General features: G+C 33.4%; 1 protein-coding gene across 1 annotated transcript in view; it reads right to left on the bottom strand.

Moving 5' to 3' along the window:
- Nucleotides 1-6359: 6359 nt before the first annotated feature.
- Nucleotides 6360-27987, bottom strand: part of LOC113112310 (heparan sulfate glucosamine 3-O-sulfotransferase 1-like) — a 41905-nt gene continuing 20277 nt past the window's right edge. Inside the window, exon 2 of the mRNA XM_026277758.1 lies at nt 6360-8780. Coding sequence (XP_026133543.1) covers nt 7740-8669 — 930 coding nt within the window. The 5' untranslated portion in view covers nt 8670-8780 and the 3' untranslated portion in view covers nt 6360-7739. The remainder of the gene's footprint in view (nt 8781-27987) is intronic.

Here is a 27987-nt window from a genome sequence, read left to right as displayed (position 1 = left end):
TACTATTTTTACAGAATGCATATTGTGCATAACTTTGCATTTGCATTCAACTAAATAAAAATGAAGTAGTTAACTTTTAAATATTAAATTTTATAGTATATTATAGTATATATCATTCATGATTTGTATTATATTTTTAGTATCATTTATATTTCAGAATAATCATGATATTTCAGTTTCATCGAAACTATTATAGTTTTTATTAATATTTTGAATTGTTAAAGTATTTGTTGTTAGTTTTAAACAGTGCATAAATTATGTTTCACCACGTTACAGGAACGTTCGCTATTTTGCAAACATTATGAGAAAATTATTTTTGATAGTTTTCTTAACCATCTGAGACACATAATTATAATAATAATAATAATAATAATAATAATAATAAACATTAGACATCCAGTTCTTTATATGTTAATTCTTGGTTATTTGTATGTTAAAGACAACATTAATGCAACGTTCCATTTTATTATTTTTTAAATATCACGGAATGTTAATTTTGGACGTTCTCTTAATAATTTAAAGACAGTGAGTAGTAACATTTAAAAACGTAAGACAAACGTCTGAATAAAAGTTTTAGAAAAACATTCCATAAACATTTTGGGGAGAATTTTTGTAATAATACTGTCACAATAATTGGACATTTCAATGTTTTAGAAACATGTCAAAATTATGTTCTTACAACGTTTATATAACCTACATTTGTTATCTAGGCCATCATGAATGTGCAAAAACTATGTCTACCCCTGCAGACCAAGTCAGTCGTGCTTCTCTCCTTGACAGCGTCAGAAACAATGAGCTGAGTGAATCCTAAAAGAACTGACAGGATGGATTTAACGTCCTAAAGAATAGATACGCATCAGATATCATCATCATAATCATCAGCTCAATTACTGAGAGCGAAACGCCGCCGAAGGCAGAGAGGTGCTGAGAATACGGTTACACAGGGAACGAGGGATGGAGATGAGAGAGACCGAGATGGAAAGATAATGGCCTATTTTCTTACACCTCTTCACTGACCTTCATTTGTTCATCTGACTGTCAGAAGAGCTGAAGCCCCTCTGATCTCATGATGTTCACATGCATCATTCATCACTTCAGTCTGTTCACCCGAGAGAGTCTGGATACACGTGTTAGTCAGACGGTTGAGTTTTTATTCAGGCCAAGAATCACCCGAATAGAGCCGAAAGACAAGTCTGACATGAGTGCAGTTCATTTAGCTTTTATATGGGGTTTACAGGCGTCAGGTGAAGCCGACAACACAAACATGAAGACATGGAAAAACATTCATATAATATTCTCTCTGTAAACTATGGAAGCTTGGTTCCACCATGAAAAAAAAAAAAATATATATATATATATATATATATATATATATATATATATATATATATATATATATATATATATATATATATAATTCTCAATTACAACTTTTTGCTCACAAACCTCAGAAAAAAAAAAAAAAAAAAAAAAACTGTGAGAAACTGTGTAATAAAAAGTCACAACAACCTTTTATTTATTTATTTTATGGCAGGAACAAAACAATATAAATTCAGAATTCTGAAAAAAGTCATATATGTAAAATCGGAACATTCATATATAAATTTGGAATTGAGAGATGTAAACTGGAGTCCCGAAATATAAACTTGGAAATGCAAAATATAAATTTGGAAATGTGGGAAATAAAAGAAGAATTGTGATACATAAACTCTGAATTGAGAGATATAAACTTGGAAATGCGAAATATGAACTTGGAAAAGTTAAGACATAACATCAGATTCGTGATATATAAACCTCGGAAAAGAGAGATATAAACTTGGAAAATTGAGACATAAAATTAGAATTGTGATGTATAAACACGGAATTGCGAGACAAAAACTTGGAAAAGTGAGGTATAAACTCAGAATTCCAAGATACAATCTCGGAATTGCACGAGGTAAAATTGGAATTATGAAATACAAACTCGTAATTGTGATATATATATATATATATATATATAATTGGATATATAATTGAAATTGAGTGTCAAATTCTGAAAATTGTGAGACAACTCAGAATGGCATTTTGTAATCTCTGAATTACAAAAGATTTACTTGGAAATGCAAGACATAAATTCATAATTGTGAGATATGAACTCATAACTGAGATACTTAAAGTCAGAATTGCAAGACATAAACTTAAAATCACGAGAAAAGCCAAGTATAGTGAGAAGTAAACTAAACATTTGATGTAACTGCAATTGTGGGGAGAATACGTCAGAACTATTGAGATCAAAATTCACAAATACCTTTTTTATGTTTATAACCTGTGGAGGATATAAGCTTCCATAGTAAACAGGTGTGAAACTTAGTGAATAATGTGTGTACAATTTCTCTTCAAATAAAGGACAAACTTGGGGAGAAATTGCTTTTGGTACTAATATTTTATTTTTTGATTTTTCAAACAAAATTGTGCACCTTTCTAAGATTACATGATTCAAACCTGATAACGTATATATGGCAAATCCAGTGAATTATTCTTTATAATATCGATCCAGTACCCTGTAAAAATGAGTTGTTGAACAGATTTAAAGACACTTCATATTTGGTAATATCATTTTGATGTGATTGTACTGACACTGTCAGATGAGAACTGATTTTTTTTTTTCTTTAAGCTGCTTTGAAACAATCAAAAAGCACATTATAAATAAATGTGATGACTTTTTATGCATGCAAACACAATGAGATAAATGCATAATTTCAATCCTTATACGATTTATGTTTTTTTTCGTATTATTCTGATTTCTGAAGATCATTTGACACTGAAGACTGGAGGAATGATGCTGAAAATACAGCGGAGCATCACAGAAATACATTACACTTTAACAGATATTCAAATGGAAAATTGCTGTTTTAAATTATAATAATATTTCACAATTTCTACTGTATTTCTGATCACATAAATGCAGCCTTAGTGAGCAGAAGAGACATAAAAAAACTTATTGAGCCCAACATTTTGAATCCAAGTCAACACACATTTAAACTGAATTAAAACAAGATACTTTGTTTCGGTTTCATTCTGACAAAATTACTTTTATTTTGTAATTTTTAGTTTTATTTTTCCTACTACTACTAGAAAAGTCAAAATGTTTCGTGTATTCTGAATATCACAACAAATTAATTTGTATTCATTTATTAGCACAATTAAACACATTATTCATCATAATAAAGGTTTAATCCCTAGAAAGGTAATAAAAAAAATGAAAATGGAAATGCAGTTCAAATCATTATCAAATAATGTCAAATAAACCTGTCATTGTGTATTACGAATATCGTTTTTTCTTATAGTTCTCTTTTGTAGTTGCCTTTGGATAAAGGGCTCTGCTAAATTTATAAAAAAATAACAAAAAGGCATAATTATAAGATCGGTGTGCCTAGAATACAACAGTAGTGCACTATATATACTGCATACTGCTATTATTACATGCACAATATGTGAAATTTTAAGCAGATAAATGTTTCAACTGTCAATCATAGTGCATTTTTAATTACACTACCATTCAGAGGTTGAAAGAAGTCTCTTCTGCTCACCGAGGCTGTATTTATTTAATTAAAATACAGTAAAAATTGTGAAATATTATTATAATTGAAAATAACTCTGTTCCAATGTGAATTTATATTAAAGTGTAATTTATTTCTGTGATGCTCCGCTGTATTTTCAGCATCATTCCTCCAGTCTCCAGTGTCACATGATCTTCAGAAATCATGAAAATATGATGATTTACTGCTCAAGAAACATTTCTGATTATATTTTGAAAACAGCTGTGCTGCTCAATATTTTTGTGTAATATGTGATGCATTTTATTTTTACAGATGAACAGAAAGTTCAAAAGAACAGCGTTCATTTGAAACCGTAACATTATAACTTTTGATAAATTTAAGGCATCTTTGATTAATGAAAAAAAGTTAGTTAATATGGCACTCAGTTATCATCTTAAAGAAGACACGCTGACGTCAAACAAAAAAATAAATCTCTATAATAAATTATTTTTTGAAATAAAACTAAAATTTTATTAAAACTAAAATATTTAGAATATTTTTAAAAAACAAAAATTGAGAAAAGACATGAGAAAAGCATAAAGATACTAAACCAAATTAAAATAAATGGAATTTAAATAGAAATAAAATAGAAATACTATATGAAAATCTCAACAAAAATACAACATACTGTTTTTTTATAAATAAAAAAATAAATATTAAATGAAAAATTTTTATTAAATGAAAGTGAGAAATTAGAAAATGTTGCAACTAATTAAAATAAGTTAAGGTTGAATTACTAAAACTACTACTGATATAAAAAAAATATTAAACTATTTAAAAACATTTCTATTAAACTATTAAACTACATAAACTATTAAACACGAGAACTGAATACTGAATAGATATTGAAAAATAAATCAAATATAAATTTTAGCTAAATATTAAAATATAATTATAAATATAAAAAATAATATATATTAGAAAATAATACAAAATAAACTAAACTCAATTGAAATACAGCTGAAATAGAATAAAATATAAATAACAGGTGAAAACTTAACTAAATGACAATTAGAAGTGTTGCTTTGGCTAAAATTACGAACTGAAATAAAAATAAAACTGAATGTAAAAAAAAACAATTAAAACCATTCAGACATTAAAAAATACCAAAAACATAAAAACAAGACAAGCACATAAATTAAACTAAAATTACAATGAAAATAGATATAATAAGCTCCAAATAGTTCCAAAAATCTATAATAGTATAAAAACGGTGATTGATTAAAATGGTTATTTAGAATTTGTATATAATAATGTGTAAATATTAGCATCTTTTTTTTCTTCTTCAAACTTTTAACGTCTCTTTGCATCTGAATATGATCCTCTCACAATTCCCTTCACCATCACGGTTATTCACGAGTTTGCACGTGTGAAGAAGTGCCCTGACATCAGCTCGCTCAGATGTGAAGTGTGATAACCCAAATCACACAGACACACGCTAAAGATGCACACATGCTAAACAGCGGCTCTCAAAAATGGGGAAGATGTTGAGCTGGGAGGAGATGGAGAAGGATGCAGCGATATGATGCTAGAAGAAATAGATGAAGATAAGCAGAGGATGCCTGGATCTTCAGTTTAACTCTTGCCTGTCAGGACAGATTCACTTTCTGACCACAGCTTGTTCACTGACCGTCTGCTGCGCTTTGCATTCAAAAATAACAAGTGCTATTTTAACAAGAGTATTTATGTGTGCCAATGACTTTGTTATTAACTGAAAATTTAAAAATAACACATTTGTGTTTATGAAAATAAAATAAAATATAAATATTAGATGAAAAACTTTTAAAGTCAACTTGGAAGCTAATTGAAGTGATTAATCAGAATAAATAAAATATTTGGAAATATAAAATAAATAAATAAATAAATGAGAGGAGCAAAAAAAAACTAAATTACTACAAATGAGACTAAATTGAATCAGAATAAAGTTTAAATGTAATAAAATATAAATAATAGATGAAAAACTAACTGAAATTAGTTTAAGCTCTGGTATTAAAACTGAATATAAATATAATTTAAAACCATTTAGAAAACCATTATTAAAAGAAAAGAAAAAAGCTAATAAACGTGATAAAAGCATAACCAAAAAAATTAAAATAATTTAAATAAAATAAATAAACTGAACTGAAAAAATCTGAAAGCCAATAAAATATAGATAATAGATGAGAAACTTAAACTAAATGGGAAAATGAGAAATGTTGCCTTAAATAAATTAAATAAGTACATATACTATATGTACTAACTAAATTAAATTAAAAGTAAGTTAAATTAAAACTATTTAAAAAAATGACAAAACAATCAAATTACTAAAAATGTAACTAAAATTAAAACTGACAATATAAAAATAAAATTTAATTCAAAATATATAATAGTAAATAAATTGTACTACATTAACTGCTGTAGAGCATTGTGCAGAGACTCTAGCATTACTATTAAATTTTTTTTTTTACACAAGACATTTTTATGATTTTTTTGATATATTATTATGTTGTGATAAAAACTTATAATCATCAATATAATAACATACTGAGTCCCAAAATCAATGTAGAATTTCCCCTAGTCCCAATCTTTTTAACTGAAACTTGACACTTTCTTTCTTCACACATAATGTGATAACTATTTAAATCAATATACTATGCGCACTGATTTATTTGGCAAATGGTTAATAAATATATTGTACATTTAGACAGTCCCTGTCACAAAATAAACCCTATCTGGAGAATAAAACATGAGTTTATTTTAGGGCTTGTATAAACGGAGCATTTTCCTGTATGTTTCAAAACCCAAGAAACGGAGGAGATATTCAGGTCCCATTTCAGAAGCAGAACCATTTATTATCAAGTACAAGAATATCAAACCAACAGAGAGAAAGAAAGAGAGAGAAAAAGACTCGTACGTGTCTCGGGTAACTTTGTTAAGACAAAGACACTTGACAGCAAAGATATTCCCCCACAGAACAGTTTTAATATCTTATTCCTTACAATTTCAGATTGAGTGCATGATCGTTCTGAAATCTTAAAGGGACAGTTCACCCAAAAAATGAAAATGTTCTGTAAATTACTCTCCTTCAGGACATTCAAGAGCTTTTTTCTTCAGTGGAACGAGAAGATTTTTAGCCGAAAACGTGGTCCTCTGTGATTCACAAAATGACTTTTCATTCACTTTGAGAGTCAAAAAAGTACATACAGGCAACATTAAATAAATCCCAGTGGCTCCTGAAGATAAATTGAGGTCTTATGAAGCGAAACAATCATTCTGTGCAAGAAACTGAACATTATTTACAACATTTTTACCTGTAATCCAGAGCCTCGGGCAAACAATTCGGAGTCTGTTTCACAAATGAATCATTCTTTTGAACTGGTTCTTTTTAGCGTACTAGTTGATTCAATTCATCAAATCAGACTTAAGTGTATGACACAGTACAGATCTACAAGTTACTCAATCAAAACTCACTTTCAGATGCCTGACATTCACTCAACACTTGAAATGAGGCAAAATAGAGGCGCATCTGATCCTATGATGAATGAATCATTCAACGCTGAGGAAAGAGTTCGACTCCGAACCGAAGACCGACGAGCCGCTCATATGCGCATCCGTCCACATTTCACATCATTATTGGGTGCTTTAATAATATAAATGCATATATTTTATGTCAATGCATGATTGAGTAAAAAAACAAGTAAATCGGACCAGTTCATTGAAACAATCTGTCCAAAAGAATCAGTTCAAAGAAAAGAATCAGATTTCCCAATTTGCCTGAGGCTCAGGATTACAGGTAATAATGTTGTAAATAATGTTCAGTTTCTTGCACAGACTGATCATTTCGCTTCATAAGATCTCAGTATATCGTCAGGATCCACTGGGATTAATTTAATGTACTTTTTTAACTCTTTAAATGCTGTTAGCCATTGACATGCATGTTATGCATCACCAAGAACCACGTTCTCAGCAAAAAAAAATCTTCTTTACTCTCTTCTGAAGAAAAAACTAACCTACATCTTGTATAGCCTTGACAGTGAATTTGAATTTTTGGGAGAACTATCCCTATAAAAGCAGCTGGAAGGCATTTAAGAGACGTGTCCAAGGGGGAGTGGTTTCTATGGCCAGTCAGCTGTCAATCAGTCCCTCAGCTGGGCTGTGATTGGCTGATTCCAGCCCCTCCCACTACTGCCAGTTAAAGGTACGTCCTATAAGTCGGTAGAAGTTCCGATTGTGTTGGCGCAAGTACAAACGCAACTGTCGCAACACAGTGCTGTTAACCGGCGGATGCGGACGTCCTTTGGACTCGTGCAGGCATCTCTCCTGGCCATCGCTGCGAATGCAGTAGAAGCCTTTGGTCTGGTTAAAATAGAAGTTGGACGCCATAATCCGAGGCGGTACATCCAAGAAGCGTTCGACTCGCTGGAGCTCCGGTAAGGGATCGTGGATCAGCGTATCCCCGTCCACAATGTGGATCTGCTCCAGAGGAAAGTGCTGAAGCCAGTTCCTCATGTGGACGTCGTAAAGACTGCGCTGGATGGCTTTGTAGCGCGTGTTTAGCGCGCCGTTCTTGACTAGCATGTTCTCAATGGCCTGAACGGGTTTGTGGTTCTCCAAGCGGTTGAAGTAGACTTGTGTATAGTCCGATATGACTCTCTCCGTCGGGTCTCTCAAGATCAGCAAGAGTCTGATGGAAGAGTTCATAGCATGAATCCGTGCAGGCGCCACCGGAGACGTGAAGTACCCCGGCGTCTTTTCAACGGTGATCTGATTTGGGTACGAATAGGGCATTTGGTCCTGGTACCATTCGAAGCCTTTGGCGTAGTTGTCGTCCCAGTCGAAGAAGTGAACTTCAGTCGCGGCCGCCGCCACTCCGGGATGGATATCCAGCATTTCTAGCAAAGCTCTGGTGCCTCCTTTCCGCACGCCGATGATGATGCTGTGAGGAGCGTGTTTGCTTGTTCCTGGAGGGGGAACTAAAGAAGGGCCGACCGTATCGTTGCCCGAATCTCTTGGGTCTGACGTCGAGCCGCCGGGCCACACTTGGATGTACTCTGGCGGAGCAGCAAACGTCCGGAGCGCCAGGAACAAAACATAGCTCAGAAGATTAGCCATGGAGAGCGTGAGAAGAGATCGAGAGGAAGAACGGCAGTCGGTGGAGGGTTGGTGTTGAAGGAGTTTCTCAAGAGCTCAAGGACGAGGGAACGCCAGCGGTCCACAGCGCATCTGGAAAACACAAGAGAACGATCAGGTAACTTGACTAAATAAAATTACGATTAAATAAAGCAAGCCTTAACAAGCTTACCAGAAAAGAAAGTCTTTAGAGAAATTACTCAAACTAAAATAAAAGTCACGTAAAATATAAAAATAAAAGGTTACTCAAAATAATATACTAGTATATCGATAGCTAGTTTAAGTTGAAGTACTAAACTTACTAAAACTGAAAATAAATAAAGCCTATTTAACGATAAACGATTAATCAAATACAAAATAAAAGTTTGTGTTAACATTATATGTTTGTGTACTATGTATATATAAATACACACATACATGTATATATTATTAAAAATTGTTTTATGTATATATATTGTACTTTTTACTAAGTTTTAGTCATTTTGTTATTTTTTATTTAAATATGAATACTGAAATATTTTTTTATTTTAGTTAAAAAAGTTTATTTCAAGTACTGATTTTCTTTTCTTTTCTTTTTTTTACAGTTCTAATTTCAGATTTAGTGAACAATGAAGTTAGTTGTGGTGGTCAAATTCAGTTTTCAATGTTTCCATTATTTTGCACCATTTATGAATTTTCCAATATTTTCCAAATCTAGCTTTTCAATCACATCCTAAGCTGTTGATCCACAAATAACATTTCTCAAATACCCTCTAAAGACCTTCCTGAGAAAATGTGACCAAATTATTTTATTAATTCTATATAAAATAAAATATAATGATTCCTCCATATTACATGAATCCAAGCCAGTTAAATTGGTTTTATGTGTGGTCAAACACATCATGCAAAATTATCAAATTCCACTCATGATGGCTGCTAAAACCCCCTCATAACTCAGTAAACCATTTAATTATATGAAAAGTGTTGCTAGGGTTAGGGTTAGGGTTAGGGTTGTGCCAAGCATTGCAATTTTACTCTTGGCACAAAATCGCCCAACAATCCACAATCATTCCTCCAGATCAGCGAGATCAATCCACTGCCGTCCTTTCTCAGATCACATTTATACCCTATTGGTTGTGTTACAGAAGATAATGAAGCACTAAATATCCTGTGCAGCAGCTGGGACGTGTTTCTTTTCACTAAAGCTGATGCTTTTATCACTTCAGCGGACTTAAAGAGGAGCCAAGGCCGAGACAGAGAAAAAACGAGAGCGGAAAGATTCTCGCCGATTGAGTTTAATGGATTCTCAAGTATCCCATGCAAATGTGTGAATTTGCAAACATCTTCTGACATTTATGCTTCATCAGATTCCAGAGCGAAGCAAACAGAGACACAGTTAACAGAGCCTCTTACACAGACCAAACAGTGGAGAGTCTAGTCACAATATTGCTCAAGTTAAAGGTCACTTCAGTGGCATTTACCGCCGCTCTCCAAACTGATTAAAGCTCAGAACTCTATTACAGATTAACGCTTTCATGAGACACCGTTACATTACTTGATTTCGGCTCTGAGAAACCTTATCCAACTCCAGTCATCACATATTAATCATTACGTTTATTATGATTAACCTCTTCAAGTTCTTGTGACCTGCAAGAAAGAACTATATTTATATTATATTTACTTTATTTTATATTTTCTTAAATCATAAAACACAGAATCCAGTAAAGTTGTTTAAATTTAATTTAAGCAATATCATAAAACAATTAATTTAAACTGTAAACCTGATGTGCAGCACTTTTGGCAAATTTAATTTACATATTGAAAGATGAACTGTTGAATTTTTATGCATTCATTTAATTTACATAATTTTTGATAATCTGTATTCAATCATAAAAAAACTAAATATAGATAAATTACAATGGACAACACAAAATAAATTATTACACTGTTTGGAGTATGAATTCAGTTGATTAGACATCTGTATTAATGAAAAAAAAAAAAAACGTAAAACATGAGAAATGGAATCAGAAAAAATAAATACATATCAAAATGGGAAAATAAAAAAAGTGGAATTTGGAAAATAAATTTAACATTTTATAGATCTCTGTTATTGTTAAATCTTTAATAAATTAGTTTTTTATTAATTCAACTCCTTCTTAATGAATATAATTAAATTAAACAGAATTAAATAAAATGAAATCCAGAAAAAATTAATTAAATTAAAACAACTAATTTAAACAAAAAACATTAAATTGTTATTTTTTTATGAATTCAATTTATTAGACATCCTTCTTGATTAGTAAAATGTAATAAAAAAATGGAATCCAAAAAAAAAATTTAAACTGAAAACATGGAATTTGAAAATAACAAAGACACATTTGATAGAGCCGTATTATTGTTACAATTGTAATAAATTATTAAATAGTTCACATTTTATGTATTCAATTAATTAAATGTACCTTTTGATTATTACAATTTAATTAAACCATTAAAAAATTCATTTAGGAACAATTAAACAGAAACCATTAAAATTGGTAAAAATTTAAAAAAAAAATTATTATTAAAGTTAAAGTTATTAATTAAATTAATTAGAAATCATTTTTGGTTTAATACAATTTAAAACATGGAATTTTATAATAAAAAAAATAATAATTTCCAATTTTTTTTTTTTTTTTTTTTTTTTACGATTTCATAGGTTTCATAGTTTTCGGGTTTTGTTTCAGCCGGGTCTTAGACATGTTTTCATGGCTTTCACCTTCCTGCGCAGAAGGACGCTCTGCTGTCTGTATGACAGTGTGAACTTTATTTTCCCTCGTCCTCCACCACAAACTGCTTCCCATTTCTCTCTCTTTCTTATTCGCATCTTCTTCCCGCGAGCTCAGAGTGACACTGCTTGTGTCTCTGTCTGTAATCTGTGCGTGCGGATGGAGAGAAGCCTGCGGGCGGATGACAGGACGGACAGATGGATGGACAGATGAGGAGCAGAGGGGAGTGAAGGAGACCCAGTGTTTGGCTGAGATGAACTGATGTGGCTGATGCACTGTGGCATCTCTGTCTCCCTGTCAGCGGTCAAACAGAAGAAGAGCTGCCAGGCCTGATGCTAACAGCGAGACGCGCGGCCAAGATTACTGTCGAAGCTGATTCGGCTGACCGCAGCGCTGCATGCATCAAAACCTCTAAAGCCAGCGCAGTGACCGCAAGCACCGAGGCTCTAGGGTAGTTTTTGGGTGGTACAGAAGTGTGTGGTTCCCCATAAATATTAAAGAGTATCATTGCATTTTTACAATTAAAAAAATTTAATCCTACAGCAAACCACCGTTTCTTTGCAATAACGTTTACCTTTACATTTTAATGCAAACGCATTTCCAGGTAATGCATGAATTGATAAAAGCTAAATGCAATGCAAGTTGTTTCAGATTAAATGCAGCAACATTCTAAAGACACAAAAAAGTTACTGCTTTTGTTATTTTGAAAAGTGCATCAAAGCTGTATTCTTATTATTCATCGTTAATACACCGTTTAACTTCTAATACAATTACATTTCCGGATATTTAGCATTAAACATGCCATTACAGGATATCTTACAGGAGTTACTGCTTCTGTCAGATGCATCTATTTACAGACGCAATATGCTCGCAGATGACAACTCCTCTTATATTCCTCTGTCTGCGCACACTATGGGACTCTATCTAATGTTTAGTCATGTTAAATGCGCACGCACACGCATGTGTTGAGCTCCAGGTCTCTCCCCGGGACACAAGGAGTCGCTAATTACCCAAAGCGGCTGTTTCTGTGTCTCATTCTTATTCAGTTTCTCTGTTTTTCTTCAAGACAAGATGGAAACAGCAGGCAGCGTGATGCTAAGCAGAGAGCGATTAGCATAAAACAATCATTAATCCAATGAAGCCTGATATCACAGTGCTCTTTTCCCACAGTATCACAACTGTTTTTACAGCCGATAACGAGGTTTTGCTGCGAACCGCAATCAGTTCACAGCTCTCACACTAAAGAATAACACAGGTGAAGAAAACGTGACAGTCAAGTTATTTTGTTCTAGTCATTTTGAAGATGTTGCGCTCTTAAAGGTTTCTTTATAGGCATTGATGGCTCCACGAACAACCTTTAATATCCAATGAATATAGATTTATATATTTGGGGTGAATATGACTCAGACCCGCTCCTGACAGGCTCGGTGAGACTCACACACTTTTACACTCTTTGTACTTCACACTTTCAAAAACAATGCTATCGAACAAACCCAGAAGATTTCTCTACAGAGGCTGAAGGGTTTGAGTACAGCGGGACAAAGACCAAAACCAAGTGAACTTCCTCAAAATGAACAACACAAGAGGGACATAACTTACTATTGACTCCAATAGAGATGGGAATAAGCTGCAAAATATGAATACTGAGTGAAACCCCGGGTGAATAGGCAAAAAAAATGCAAGTAATATTTACTACCACACTTCCCCAGTTGATTAATTGCATTAAGAGTTGCAAAATTTTTTTTAAAATATATATATATATATATAACTTCCCTGAAATTATTTTAAAAAAATTAATAAAAGGCATTTTTATATGCAAAAAAAGGCATTAACTAATTAAACATGCACTTTATTTATTTATTTTATTATCATTATAATTTTCTTTTTTATATATATATATATATATATTTTGTTGACATTCAATTAAAGCATTTTTGATATCTATTTTTAATACACTATAAATCAGGAAATAAAAACTATATAAAATCTAAAAATAAAAATAAAATAAAAAATAAAATATTGGGTTACAAAATTTGTTTCACCATGTTGGATAAGACATAACATTTATAAAATGTTATTCTGTGTAAAATATAAAAGGTTGATAAAATTATTAAATGTTGACATCTACTGATGCAAATAGATAAAGTGCAATAATATATATACTTAAAAGTGTATTTTGGATGTTTTATTTCCACTAGTCTGAAAAAACACATTATGAAAAGCCTATTAACCCAATATCTCAAAATTGATAAGAGCTATTAAAAAAAAGAGAGAGAAAAAGGAAAACACAAGAAATCGATTGCAAATGAAGAGTACGATGTTAGGATGTTGCTAAACTAACAACACAGGTTAAATATGCAAAAAAAGACAATAAAAACAATTGTTTGGCTCAACAGTTTTTAAGCTATGACCATTTTTTATTACATTTTGTTCAAATAACAGCACTTTATTTCTCAGTTCTGTTCAGCATGTGCATATATATTATGTACTTATTATTGCAATTACAATAACTGTGTAATAACCAGGGACTAACCCTAAACCTAACCTTAACCCTTTACCTTAAACTACCCCATACTTTCTTAGGTAAGTACACTGTAAGTACACATACTGTAAAATAAAGTGTTACCTAACAAACTGCACTGAGTGTGTGTAGCATAAACACATTTGTTTAAAGTTGATTACTAAGAAATTAATTTTGTCATAATTGAGTTAAGTAACATATTCATTCTCCTTATCTATTCTTATGCAAAGCATGCTGGGAACTAGAAATCCCTGACCGATTTTTAAAACTAGCAAGATGATTTCATTAAATCACAATAAATAAATAAATAAATAAATACATAAATAAAATAAATCAAAACAGTTTAAATGCAGTTTTACACATTTCAGTTTAAATTACACACAATATTAAATTTATAAAAAATGTTCAATATAAAATTATCAATATTATATAAACAAAGCTTGCAACTTAAAATGTTAAATTAAATAAATATATCATAATTTTCATTAACTTCACAAACATGCACTGATTTAAGTTGTGGTTATAGGTTCCCCGAACTTCTATATTGAGTAAAAAAGTCAAATTTTTTTATAGTTTAAATCATCTATAGACTTTTTTTTCAGTATTGGATGAAATATTAGAAGAATATTCTCTCTCTCTGCTTTCTTGGAAAAATAGTTTCGTCGTAGCAGTGCATTCTGGGAAGTTGCAGCATTTGATTGCAATAAAACTTGATGTAGCCACTTCAGCACCACAATTTTAATAAGCATAAAAAGACAATGCATGCAAAAAAGATGATTTAGATGTCATTTAAAACATTAAAAGTCACCATGATTTACAACTTGAAATCTCAATAAATTATATTTTTTAATATATTCAAATAGAAAACAGCTTTTTTTAAATAGGCTAGTAAAAATATTTCAAACTTTCACTGATTTGCAGTAATTGGATCAAATAAATGCAATACCATTTGGAGCTATATCATAGTTATTGTAGACCTTTTGCATGCAACCGAAAATGCTAGATTTGACTAGTAACAACAAAGAGTCCATGCAGTCTGAAACGGAGTACAGGAGAAAATGCAAATCTTTTTACAGGAAAAAACTCCACTTAGGCGGCAAACCTGCCAAATGAATTTACATTTTTTATTAGGCTTTGCATTATTTTTCAGCAGCTCATGTAATTGGTTTTCCTCTGCTGAAAATGGTTTGAGGGTGAATATAAAACACAGCTCAAGTGTTCAAAATAGCATTTTTCATTTGAATTGCAAACCGTCTATTCTGCATTGCCACACCTGGGAGGAAAGAAACGTATTAAAATGTGCTACAGTTTGTATGTGTGGAGAACGTGAGACCTGAACAGTCTCATCTCCAGATGCTCTGTGATGCCCCCAGGTGCCAAGAAGTTCAAGTCTAAATATTACACTTAATATTATGAAGAAATGCACCCAAAAGATTTATGCACCTGCCAGGACAATATATGTGCATATACTGTATATGCACTACATTAAACCAACATTGTGTTTTTAATGTTGCAAATCAATTACTGTGCATTAAGAGAAAGAAGGAGCAATACAAAGAGAGTGTCATCTCACAAAAGCAGTTATCAGGCTCACGTGGGCAATAACATGGTTAAAAAAGAAGAAATGCACAAGAGATGTGCGAGTAATAAGGCTGTTTGAGGCTCTGGATGAGTCTGCGGGCACTGATGAAGAATCTGGCAGGTATGTGCCAGAAAATGTGTGAAAGTTAGCAATGGTGAAGAGAGATGGATATTAAGCTATTTTGGGAATGAGACGAGGGATCCAAACCCACGGTTTCCATTATACGAGAGAAGAGAAGAGAAGAGAAGAGAAGAGAAGAGAAGAGAAGAGAAGAGAAGAGAAGAGAAGAGAAGAGAAGAGACAAGACAAGGCGAGATGAGATAAGAGGAGAAGAGACGAGAAGAGAAGAGACGAGAAGAAAAGAGACGAGAAGAGACAAGAAGAGACGAGAAGAGAAGAGACAAGACAAGGCGAGATGAGATAAGAGGAGACGAGACGAGAAGAGAAGAGACAAGAAGAGAAGAAAAGAGACAAGACGAAAAAAGAAGAGAAGAGCCGAGAGGAGACAAGAACAGACGAGACAAGAAGAGAAGAGACAAGAAGAGAAGAGAAGAGAAGAGAAGAGAGAGAAGAGAAGAGAAGAGACGAGAAGAGACAAGAAGAGACGAAAAGAGACAAGAAGTGAAGAGACGAGACGAGAAGAGACAGGAAAAGAAGAGAAGAGACGAGAGGAGACAAGAAGAGACAATACGAGACAAGTAGAGACGAGAAGAGAAGAGACAAGAAGAGGTGAGAAGAGACGAGAAGAGATGAAAAGAGACAAGAAGTGAAGAGACGAGACGAGAAGAGACGAGACGAGAAAAGAAGAGAAGAGACGTGAAAAGAAGAGAAGAGACAAAAAGAGACGAGAAGAGACGAAAAGAGACAAGTGAAGAGACGAGACGAGAAAAGAAGAGAAGAGACGTGAAAAGAAGAGAAGAGACAAAAAGAGACGAGAAGAGACGAGAAGAGACGAAAAGAGACAAGAAGTGAAGAGACGAGAAGAGACAGGAAAAGAAGAGAAGAGATGAGAGGAGACAAGAAGAGACAATACGAGACAAGAAGAGACGAGAAGAGACGAGAAGAGAAGAGAAGAGAAGAGACAAGAAGAGACGAGAAGAGACGAGAAGAGAAGAGACAAGAAGAGACAAGAAGAGATGAGAAGAGACGAGAAGAGAAGAGACGAGAAGAGACAAGAAGAGATGAGAAGAGACGAGAAGAGAAGAGACAAGAAGAGACAAGAAGAGATGAGAAGAGAAGAGACAAGAAGAGACAAGAAGAGATGAGAAGAGACGAGAAGAGAAGAGACAAGAAGAGACAAGAAGAGATGAGAAGAGAAGAGACAAGAAGAGACGAGAAGAGACGAGAAGAGACGAGAAGAGAAGAGACAAGAAGAGACAAGAAGAGATGAGAAGAGAAGAGACAAGAAGAGACAAGAAGAGACGAGAAGAGACAAGAAGAGACAAGAAGTGAAGAGACAAGAAGAGACAAGAAGAGACGAGAAGAGAAAAGAAGAGACAAGAAGTGAAGAGACAAGAAGAGACAAGAAGAGATGAGAAGAGAAGAGACAAGAAGAGACGAGAAGAGACGAGAAGAGACGAGAAGAGAAGAGACAAGAAGAGACAAGAAGAGATGAGAAGAGAAGAGACAAGAAGAGACAAGAAGAGACAAGAAGAGACAAGAAGAGATGAGAAGAGAAGAGACAAGAAGAGACAAGAAGAGACGAGAAGAGACAAGAAGAGACAAGAAGTGAAGAGACAAGAAGAGACAAGAAGAGACGAGAAGAGACGAGAAGAGAAGAGACAAGAAGAGACAAGAAGAGATGAGAAGAGAAGAGACAAGAAGAGACAAGAAGAGACGAGAAGAGACAAGAAGAGACAAGAAGTGAAGAGACGAGACGAGAAGAGACGAGACGAGAAAAGAAGACAAGAGACGTGAAAAGAAGAGAAGAGAAAGAAGAGAAGAGACAAGAAGAGACGAGAAGAGACGAGAAGAGAAGAGACAAGAAGAGACAAGAAGAGATGAGAAGAGAAGAGACAAGAAGAGACAAGAAGAGACGAGAAGAGACAAGAAGAGATGAGAAGAGACGAGAAGAGACGAGAAGAGACAAGAAGTGAAGAGACGAGACGAGAAGAGACGAGACGAGAAAAGAAGACAAGAGACGTGAAAAGAAGAGAAGAGACAAAAAGAGACGAGAAGAGACGAGAAGAGACGAAAAGAGACAAGTGAAGAGACGAGACGAGAAAAGAAGAGAAGAGACGTGAAAAGAAGAGAAGAGACAAGAAGAGACGAAAAGAGACAAGAAGTGAAGAGACGAGATGAGAAGATACGAGACGAGACAAGAAGAGATGAGAAGAGACACAATATGAGATTCATCCAGCTTGTTAAACTAGTTATTTTTGTGGCTTGTTTGTCATCTGGAATCTAAATAGACCTATATTACTTTATTAATTCATGTTGATGGTCTTACAGTGAGTGATTTATCAGTGCATGTTATTTAAAAAATATATATATTTTCAATGTCCAAAAATGAGTCTTAACGTACATCAGGATTTTAAGGATTTTAGGATCATCATTTTCTAATACTCCTAAAAACTTTAATTAATAGCTACAGCAAAACCTGTCGATAGATTATAAAAAAATGAAATGGTCAAACATATCAGCTTTAATGACAGTTTATTACTATGTTAAACATCAGGGTAACATTTGTTTATTTTTTTTGTATCACATTAGTTAAATCTTTCGGTTTAGTTAATGCTGTAACAGTTTGGGAACAGAATGATTCAATCACTTCAGCATCATTTCTGACACGCTGCACATGAGGCTGATCTTGAGCGATAAGCCGTTTCCCAACAGGGACGTCAAGTGAAAACACTCAAAAGAAAACCCCTCGTGGTCCTCCCTCCACTCGTCTTCATACGGCCGTCAAACAATTTAACCGTCTGCACCGGAAACATCTCCTAACGTTTCTCCAGGTCGGATCTGAAGAGAAACACAACACATCTCTGCTCTGCTGGAGAACGGATCAGAGGCCTAACGATTATCTGAATGAGGAAAAACAAACGCCAAACATCAGAAAAAGCCTCGGTGCTCTTTGCTTTGCGATTAAAACATCTCTCTTTCAGACAGCCCGCTCTGTGGTCAATATCTCGATGTGATGATGTCTAATTAGCTCAAGAGCACTAGGAAATTACATTATCTCCCTTTAAACTGCAAACATCACTATCACGTCTGCTCATAGCTAGTGGTAACGATTCGAACCAAACCTCTTACGCACGTAATTTATTCTGCAGCTTTCGTGCTCTAGAAATATGTTTCCTCTAAGCCAAAACGATCTGAAAAACAGTTTTCTAAAATAAAGAAAAATGTATCTAAATAAAAATGTTATTTAAAATATTTGTTAATTATTATTACTACATTAAAATCTCATTATACTATATATATATATATATATATATATATATATATATATATATATACTACATTAAATATCATAAGAATTTTTGCCACACATACCAATAAGAAATGAAAAAACACACACACAAAAACTAATATCAAACACTATTACTGATCAAAAAACTGAATTTAGCATTTTTTCATATTAATAATATATTATTATTACTACTATTTTAAAATCAGAAATTTTTGCCACACCTACAAATGGGAGATGGATTTACAATAAATAAATACAATATTAAATCATAATTAATAAATGTGTATTAGCGACCATGAAACTGTATTACGCATTTAGCAATTTTGCATATTATTATTGTTTTTCTACTAGTACCAAACAAATCCAAAATGCAAAGTACTGCACTTCTGCACATAATTTATATAACGTTTGTTCTAGAGACAAAAAAAAAAAAATTGAAGAAAAACTTTCAAATTAAAAATAAATAACAAAACATATAAATAAACTAAATAAAGTATAAATGGTTTAAAATAATACATTTATTTATAATAACTACATAATGCAAATAATTATTTTAAATAATATTTTACAGTTATTTATTAATATATATTTGTTTGTCTGTATGTTTATTCAGCATGATAATTTTAATTATAATAAATATATATATATATATATATATATATATATATATATATATATATATATATATATATATATATTTTAAGCTATACGTAAAACGGATTATTGCAGTATGCTTTATAAGAAAATACAATTTTCATGTTTCTAGCTTAACATTTCATGCTTAATTCAGTGTGACTTACCATTTCTTTGTATTTATTTATAAAACTGACTAGCAATTTCTAAGTCAACATTATTTCAAAACCAACTTTTGATTTCGCCACCAAATGTAAAAATATACAGCTGCTAATATTTGGGCGTCTGTGCTTGACTTGGACCATTAAACATCCCACAAAAAAACCCTATCAACCACATTGCAATAATAATGCAATAATAATAATAAATAAAAAACAAACATTCCAACACCTTAGTTACTGCACAGCAACCACCTGAAACTAATAGACTGCAAGTTGGTGCAAAGTGCTATAATATCTTTCTGTTATTCTTCAGGCAAGCGCTCGCTGCTCACTGCATCTTCAGAAAACACGGTTCGTCTTTGAATCGCCTCTAGAAGAAAACGATTAGCGCTGCTCAGGTTTGTGTAATTGCACATTTAGCATCTCACCAGTGCGTTCCCATCCACTCTTTAAACAGTCGTTTCCTATCATTTCCTCACTCATTCAGTGCGGTTTCTCATTCAGCCCGAGACGCACACATACATAATGAATGAATGACTAGATTGAATAAAAACCAGAGGTGCTTCAGATAAATGGCTGTGAGGGAGTAAATCTTTGATGAGGCCCATCAGTTCATTAATGAAGGTGATAATATTACATAGACCAGAAACCTGTATTCGCCATCAGTGCCATGTTAAAAGTGACAAATTTCAAAGGGTATCAAAAAATGAAGTCATAAGTGTGTAAGATACAGTATTGTTCAAAATAATAGCAGTACAATGTGACTAACCAGAATAATCAAGGTTTTTAGTATATTTTTTATTGCTACGTGGCAAACAAGTTACCAGTAGGTTCAGTAGATTCTCAGAAAACAAACAAGACCCAGCATTCATGATATGCACGCTCTTAAGGCTGTGCAATTAGTTGAAAGGGGTGTGTTCAAAAAAATAGCAGTGTCTACCTTTGACTGTACAAACTCAAAACTATTTTGTACAAACATTTTTTTTTTCTGGGATTTAGCAATCCTGTGAATCACTAAACTAATATTTAGTTGTATGACCACAGTTTTTTAAAACTGCTTGACATCTGTGTGGCATGGAGTCAACCAACTTGTGGCACCTCTCAGCTGTTATTCCACTCCATGATTCTTTAACAACATTCCACAATTCATTCACATTTCTTGGTTTTGCTTCAGAAACAGCATTTTTGATATCACCCCACAAGTTCTCAATTGGATTAAGGTCTGGAGATTGGGCTGGCCACTCTATAACATTAATTTTGTTGGTTTGGAACCAAGACTTTGCCCGTTTACTAGTGTGTTTTGGGTCATTGTCTTGTTGAAACAACCATTTCAAGGGCATGTCCTCTTCAGCATAGGGCAACATGACCTCTTCAAGTATTTTAACATATGCAAACTGATCCATGATCCCTGGTATGCGATAAATAGGCCCAACACCATAGTAGGAGAAACATGCCCATATCATGATGCTTGCACCTCCATGCTTCACTGTCTTCACTGTGTACTGTGGCTTGAATTCAGAGTTTGGGGGTCGTCTCACAAACTGCCTGTGGCCCTTGGACCCAAAAAGAACAATTTTACTTTCATCAGTCCACAAAATGTTCCTCCATTTCTCTTTAGGCCAGTTGATGTGTTCTTTGGCAAATTGTAACCTCTTCTGCACATGCCTTTTTTTTAACAGAGGGACTTTGCGGGGGATTCTTGAAAATAGATTAGCTTCACACAGACGTCTTCTAACTGTCACAGTACTTACAGGTAACTCCAGACTGTCTTTGATCATCCTGGAGGTGATCATTGGCTGAGCCTTTGCCATTCTGGTTATTCTTCTATCCATTTTGATGGTTGTCTTCCGTTTTCTTCCACGTCTCTCTGGTTTTGCTCTCCATTTTAAGGCATTGGAGATCATTTTAGCTGAACAGCCTATCATTTTTTGCACCTCTTTATAGGTTTTCCCCTCTCTAATCAACTTTTTAATCAAAGTACGCTGTTCTTCTGAACAATGTCTTGAATGACCCATTTTCCTCAGCTTTCAAATGCATGTTCAACAAGTGTTGGCTTCATCCTTAAATAGGGGCCACCTGATTCACACCTGTTTCTTCACAAAATTGATGACCTCAGTGATTGAATGCCACACTGCTATTTTTTTGAACACACCCCTTTCAACTAATTCAACTAATTGCCCAATTGCACAGCCTTAAGAGCGTGCATATCATGAATGCTGGGTCTCATTTGTTTTCTGAGAATCTACTGAACCTACTGGTAACTTGTTTGCCACGTAGCAATAAAAAAATATACGAAAAACCTTGATTATTCTGGTTAGTCACATTGTACTGCTATTATTTTGAACAATACTGTATTTGCTTAGATGATGCAATTACACTTAATAAGTGAACACACAGTATTAGAGGAGGCTGGATGCACTATCAAGATGCGATTGTTAGATATTGTGCACATCTTTTGCAGCTGGGATCACACAGATACAGGCTTTAATGTGTCACAAATCCACTCGTGTTTGTTCAAGCGTCCTGCAAACCCGCCAGTATTCTAGCAGGAGTTGTGTGCTCGTAAATATGTACTTAGTAAATGCTACAGATGAAGCCAGCAGAGCCAGAGCCGTCTGTGAGGAGACACTGACTGCCAGCTGATGGGACGGATCCATCAGTGAAGCTGATTTCATCAGTGCTGTAAACAAAGCTGTGCCTCGGAGGAAAAGAGGAGCGATGCATTCAATATTTGAGCTTGTTTCTCCTGCCAGTGGTCACAGAATCTACAGAGTGGAAGGATTTTGCATATATATATATATATATATATATATATATATATATATATATATATATATATATATATATATATATATATAAACATTATATGCAATAATAATAATTAATAATAATAATAATGTATTAATAAAATATATCATATTGCATATATATATAAAAAATATAGGAATAATTTATATTATAAAAATGTAATATAAAAGATATACAGTATAATAACAATAACAAATATAAATAATGACATTAATAATAATAATAAATATCATTATATTATATATAGTTAGATAATAATATTAACAACAATAATAAGAGGATAAATATATCGTTACAATGCATATATATATTTAAATATATATATATATATATATATATATATATATATATATATATATATATATATATATATATATATATATATATGTATATATATATATATAAATATTATTTATATTATAAAAACAACAACAACAACCATGATAATAATAATAAAATGTATCACATTGCATATGATAATAATACTAATAATAATACATATCATTATAGTATGTATAATTTATTGCATATAGAATAATAAATAATAACAACAATATTAAGGAGGAAATATCGGTGTATCATTACATTGCACATATTTTTTTTTAAATCTACAATTATTATTTATATTTTTTGAAACAACAACAACCATAATAATAATAATAATAATAATAATAATAATAATAATAATATGAGTATATTGTGCGACTGTTTGCAAGTGTGTGTGCGTGCACACATGTTTGTGTGTGTGCGAGTGTGAATGTCTGTGTGTGTGTGTGTGTGTACATGTGTGTGTGTGTGTGTGAGTGTGAGTGTGAGTGTGTGCGTGCACTATTTAGTGTCTCGTCCCGAGAGAGCGAGGTATCAGAGCAGTAACTAAGCTTCACGTGACTCGCTGTAATTTTCACTGTGAGTGAAACAGATCTCAGCCAGCAGCTTATCTATGATGACGATCAGATGCTGCGCTGCTGCTTCCCGATGGAGGTGATGCTGAGGTTATGGAGAGAGAGAGAGAGAGAGAGAGAGCGACCGAGAGAGAGAGAGAGAGAGATAGTGTGTATTGTATCTGACCTCAAGTGTGTTTCCCTACAGTCTCCACAGTGACCCTCAGCATGTGTATATATATATATATCTTGATCTTTTTTTAGAGTGATAATTAAATGATATTGTGTTAGTATCTTGGCTGGTTTAGGCTTATCCTGAATGAATAAATTTGACACTAAAACCATCAGCAGGTGGCAGCAAGTCCCTGTCTTAATGAGTGATTCATTTAATCATCCGTTCAACGAATCGTTCATATTAAAACGGATCACTGAATCACTGACTCACAAGATTCATTCAAAAATGGGAATGAACCAGCACAGTGTTGCTCTGAGATGCACAATAATAATAATTCCTTACATTTATATAGCGCTTTTCTAGACACTCAAAGCGCTTACATGGTCAGGGGGTATCTCCTCATCACAAATACTCCACTATTGTTTTCTATTGTGAACAATACACTATTGTGACTAAAATATAACTCACTCAGTAATAAGTTGTTGTCGTGTGAATCCACCTACACAGCACAATACATCTCTTGAACGATCCTCATGACTTGAGGTCTCCTGCATGTGTGTGTAGCACTAACTGTGTGGGATTAGTTACACACTGAAGTTTAATGCGTACAGTAAGAGTAGCACGAGCAACAGCGATGCAGACGGAGAACACGAGAGGAGGAAAGGCACAGATGCATGAGGAGGTGTGTCGAGTACAGTCTGCTGCTCATTTGCATAAATGCCTGGAAAGCATCAGCAGTGGAGTCTCTTGACGAAAGCAGATTTGAGAGCGTCAGGCGGCTGATCCTCACAGAGATGGAGCTCTCTCAGCAAAACACACCGCTCCACAACACACTCACGAAGCCTGCTGATCGCTGTCGACACGCGTCCAGCACTTCACATTCAAATCTATAATGTCAGAAATCAAATGAGATTCAAATTCACAATGAAGTTCCTATTCAGAATCAAATCAGAAGGAAACCATGTGTTCATTCATCACTAAATTAATGAATGAGATCATGAGCCTATAGTTGAATCTCACGAAAACATGATACATTTCATTGCAAAATACAAAAGATTATATAAATTATATGCTAATATATATATATATATATATATATATATCTATAGATATATAGATATATATCTATATATCTATATATATATATATATATATATATATATATATATATATATAGATAGATAGATAGATAGATAGATAGATAGATAGATACATACATACATAGATAGATACATATCCACACACGAACACACGAACACACAATATATATTTCTTATATAAATTTAATAAATACATTTAGAAATATCATAATAATTTCTAGTTTTTGTATCTTTCTCAGTTTTGGTAATTATACCTCTTTTAATAATTAAACATTAATATATTTAATTATTGAAATAAAACATAAATAAAATGCATATATAAAATAATATTATACATATTTAATTTATATATATTATTATTAATATATAAATAATAATATTTTATAATAATACAGTATATTATAATGCACAATAATATATATATATATATATATATATATATATATATAATATTTCATGCAATAATATTTAAAATTATATAATCACAATTATTTATATTTATTTTATTTTTAATAAATTATATTATTTGCATACTGTTAATTGCATAACAAAGCAAACACAACAAACTAAATCCTGACATAAATATTTTAATATGAAGAAACTTAAATGGCATGTCATAAACGACAACTGTGCAAAAAAAAAAAAAAAAACATCTTGAGCGTGATTAGCCCATTAGAATGCAGTCAGCATGGCCTTATAATTCAAGGAATGAAAGAAAAAATACCCATGTACGAGTTTTTATGTTTTTTATATTCATTACACAATGTACTTGTATATAAGCACATAAATATATAAATAATTTTATCCAAAAGTGTAGTGCAACACGGTGTTTCATCTGCTTTTGAACTAATCATGTGAGTCAGTGAATCAACAATCCATTCACTTGTTTCGTTTCTAATCGAATCAGCTCTTTTGAATGATTCGTTTGATTTGAATGACTCAATAAATAATTTATTATAACAAGGATTTGCTGCCATCAACAGGTGGTTTTATTGTCATATCTATTTATCCATGACAGCACAAAAACACATTCGGAAAAAAATATTGTTTATATTTACTAAAATTCCTCAATTTTAGGTTGTGAACATCAATACATGTTTCCTTAATTTAGCATGTTTTCACAGCCGTGAGAAATGAGCATAAGAGGGTTAAATGTCAAGACAATTTCCACAATTCAAAACAATGCTTCATTATCTTTGTGCAAAACATAATTTAGCTTTTCCTTGTGATGTCACGGTGGAGAAAACTATACTCTGACATGTTCTGGAGAGATTCACCTCGTCAGATTCAGATCATTATCCCATTTCACTAGAAAAGCAAAATAAAGCTCGTTCATGAAACTAAAAGCGGAAACTCAAACCAGATCCACAATCCACGTTGCATCACGACAGCGGAGCGTGAAGCAGAGCGTGAAGCGCCAAACAGACCGCCGATGGCTTTCCATTTTAAAACGGAGAAAAGAAAAGAGGTCTTATCACCATAACAAGGGCTTATCAGACAACAAACTTCCCGTGACTTTCATCTCACGCACTTGTTCCACTGATCTTATGAATAAATCATAAAGGCCATACCCCCTTCGGCTCGGAGCAGTGCATGCCCTGTAAAACACAGAGAAGTGTTTATGGGAGATAAGAGCCAGAGAGGATGCCTTCCCAATAACGCTTTTATCACTCCTTGTCCTCCCCGAGCATCGACTTTTACGACGCACACCAACGACAGCAGAATGGATAATTAGGGGAGTCTGTGGAGTCGACAACATCCCGGTCTTGATAGAGGAGCCAAAACAAAGCCATCTGCAGAGCCACCGTCATTCTGGGAGACATTAACGCTTAATACCTGCCGCTAAACACTGTGCTTGTGTTAAATATAAATGAGAGCTTTCTGATGGGCTTGATTTCATCCTATCTGATGAGGTTTTGGTCTGGATGGAGGCCGGGGAGCAGACACTTAAACCCGGCGATTGATCTGCCAGAACGTATTGATCAGTTCCTGTCAGACTCAGACGATCGATGCACCCAATGATCTCAGGACAGTTTCCTTATTGACCGCTGGACCTCAAACAAAAGCGGCACGAAACCGACACACTAAAACAGACACGTTTGTGTTCTCAGCAAACCGATGCATTTCACACGGTGCAGACGAGAGATTGTGAAAACTGTGCAAACGTTTGGGTTATTTGGAACTAAATCCTAAAACTGTGTAGAAATGTTTTCTGAAATAAAATTAAATAAAAAATAAAAATAAGGTGGGAAAACTTCAATAAACAAATAAATGCTGTGACTTCAGACTTTTTATTCATCAAAAAATCCAGACAAAAGAAAAAAATAATAATAATTAAGCAGCACAACTGTTTCAATCATTGATTATGAATAAGTATTATGTGACCCTGGAGCAATAACCTGTCTTAAGTAGGGATCAACCGATATATCGGGCCGATTTTTGATGGTTTTACGTGTATCGGCCGATATGTGGTTGCTGCGTTCGCCGATAGTTTTTCTCCGGCATTATTTACAGACATGCGTCCACAGACAGCTCTGTGTTGCTGGAGATACCCCCCAATCCCCCACTAGCGGAGTGCTGGAAGCCTTCTCTGGTAAGTTTGAAACTTTCAAAGCATCGTTTAACTGTTTGAGTTAGCTGAAATATTGCCATACACCACTTTGAAAGTGGAAACACGTTGCTCTATATGTGCGTGCAACTAGGGCTGTCACTTTTCGATTGCACAATCGTTCGGATCAGCCAAAAAAAGTTTCGAAAACGAAAATAGGGAATCGATTTTAACCAAATATGTACACTATGAATTTTAAAAGAATTAAGCAAATTATACTTGTTTAATGTTACCTGTCCACTAGTTTGTAATGGGTCTAGCCTTTTTGTGCATTTCATTATGCCTGCCTAATGTTGTCTAGCCCAGTTGTCGGTTACGTTCTAGAAAAAACACACATGGCCTGTTCTCAACTTCAAGTAAGTCCATTTAAAGTTTCATTTTTGAACAGTTGTTTGAAATGGATTGAATCATTATTTAAAATAAATGTGGAGATTTTTGAATTGCATAAATGCAGCTGGGTTGAAGCCTGCAGTAATGTTTTACATTTATGTTATGGCCGCAGTCCACCCTGCATATATATTTTTTCGAGAATGTTGCACTCCTGTTGCTTTTTGTTATTCTGCACGAAACTTCATGCCAATAAATAAGAAATATTGCTGACTTGAGTGTTTCCAGCACTCTCTATACGTTCGTCCATTATTTGGTGTTTAAAATGGAAACAACTTTTTTTTATTT

The sequence above is a fragment of the Carassius auratus genome, chromosome 13, assembly GCF_003368295.1.
Source record: "Carassius auratus strain Wakin chromosome 13, ASM336829v1, whole genome shotgun sequence".
Taxonomy (NCBI): Eukaryota; Metazoa; Chordata; class Actinopteri; order Cypriniformes; family Cyprinidae; genus Carassius; species Carassius auratus.
The sequence above is the reverse complement of the archived record's forward strand: the minus strand, read 5'-3'. Positions and strand labels throughout refer to the sequence as shown.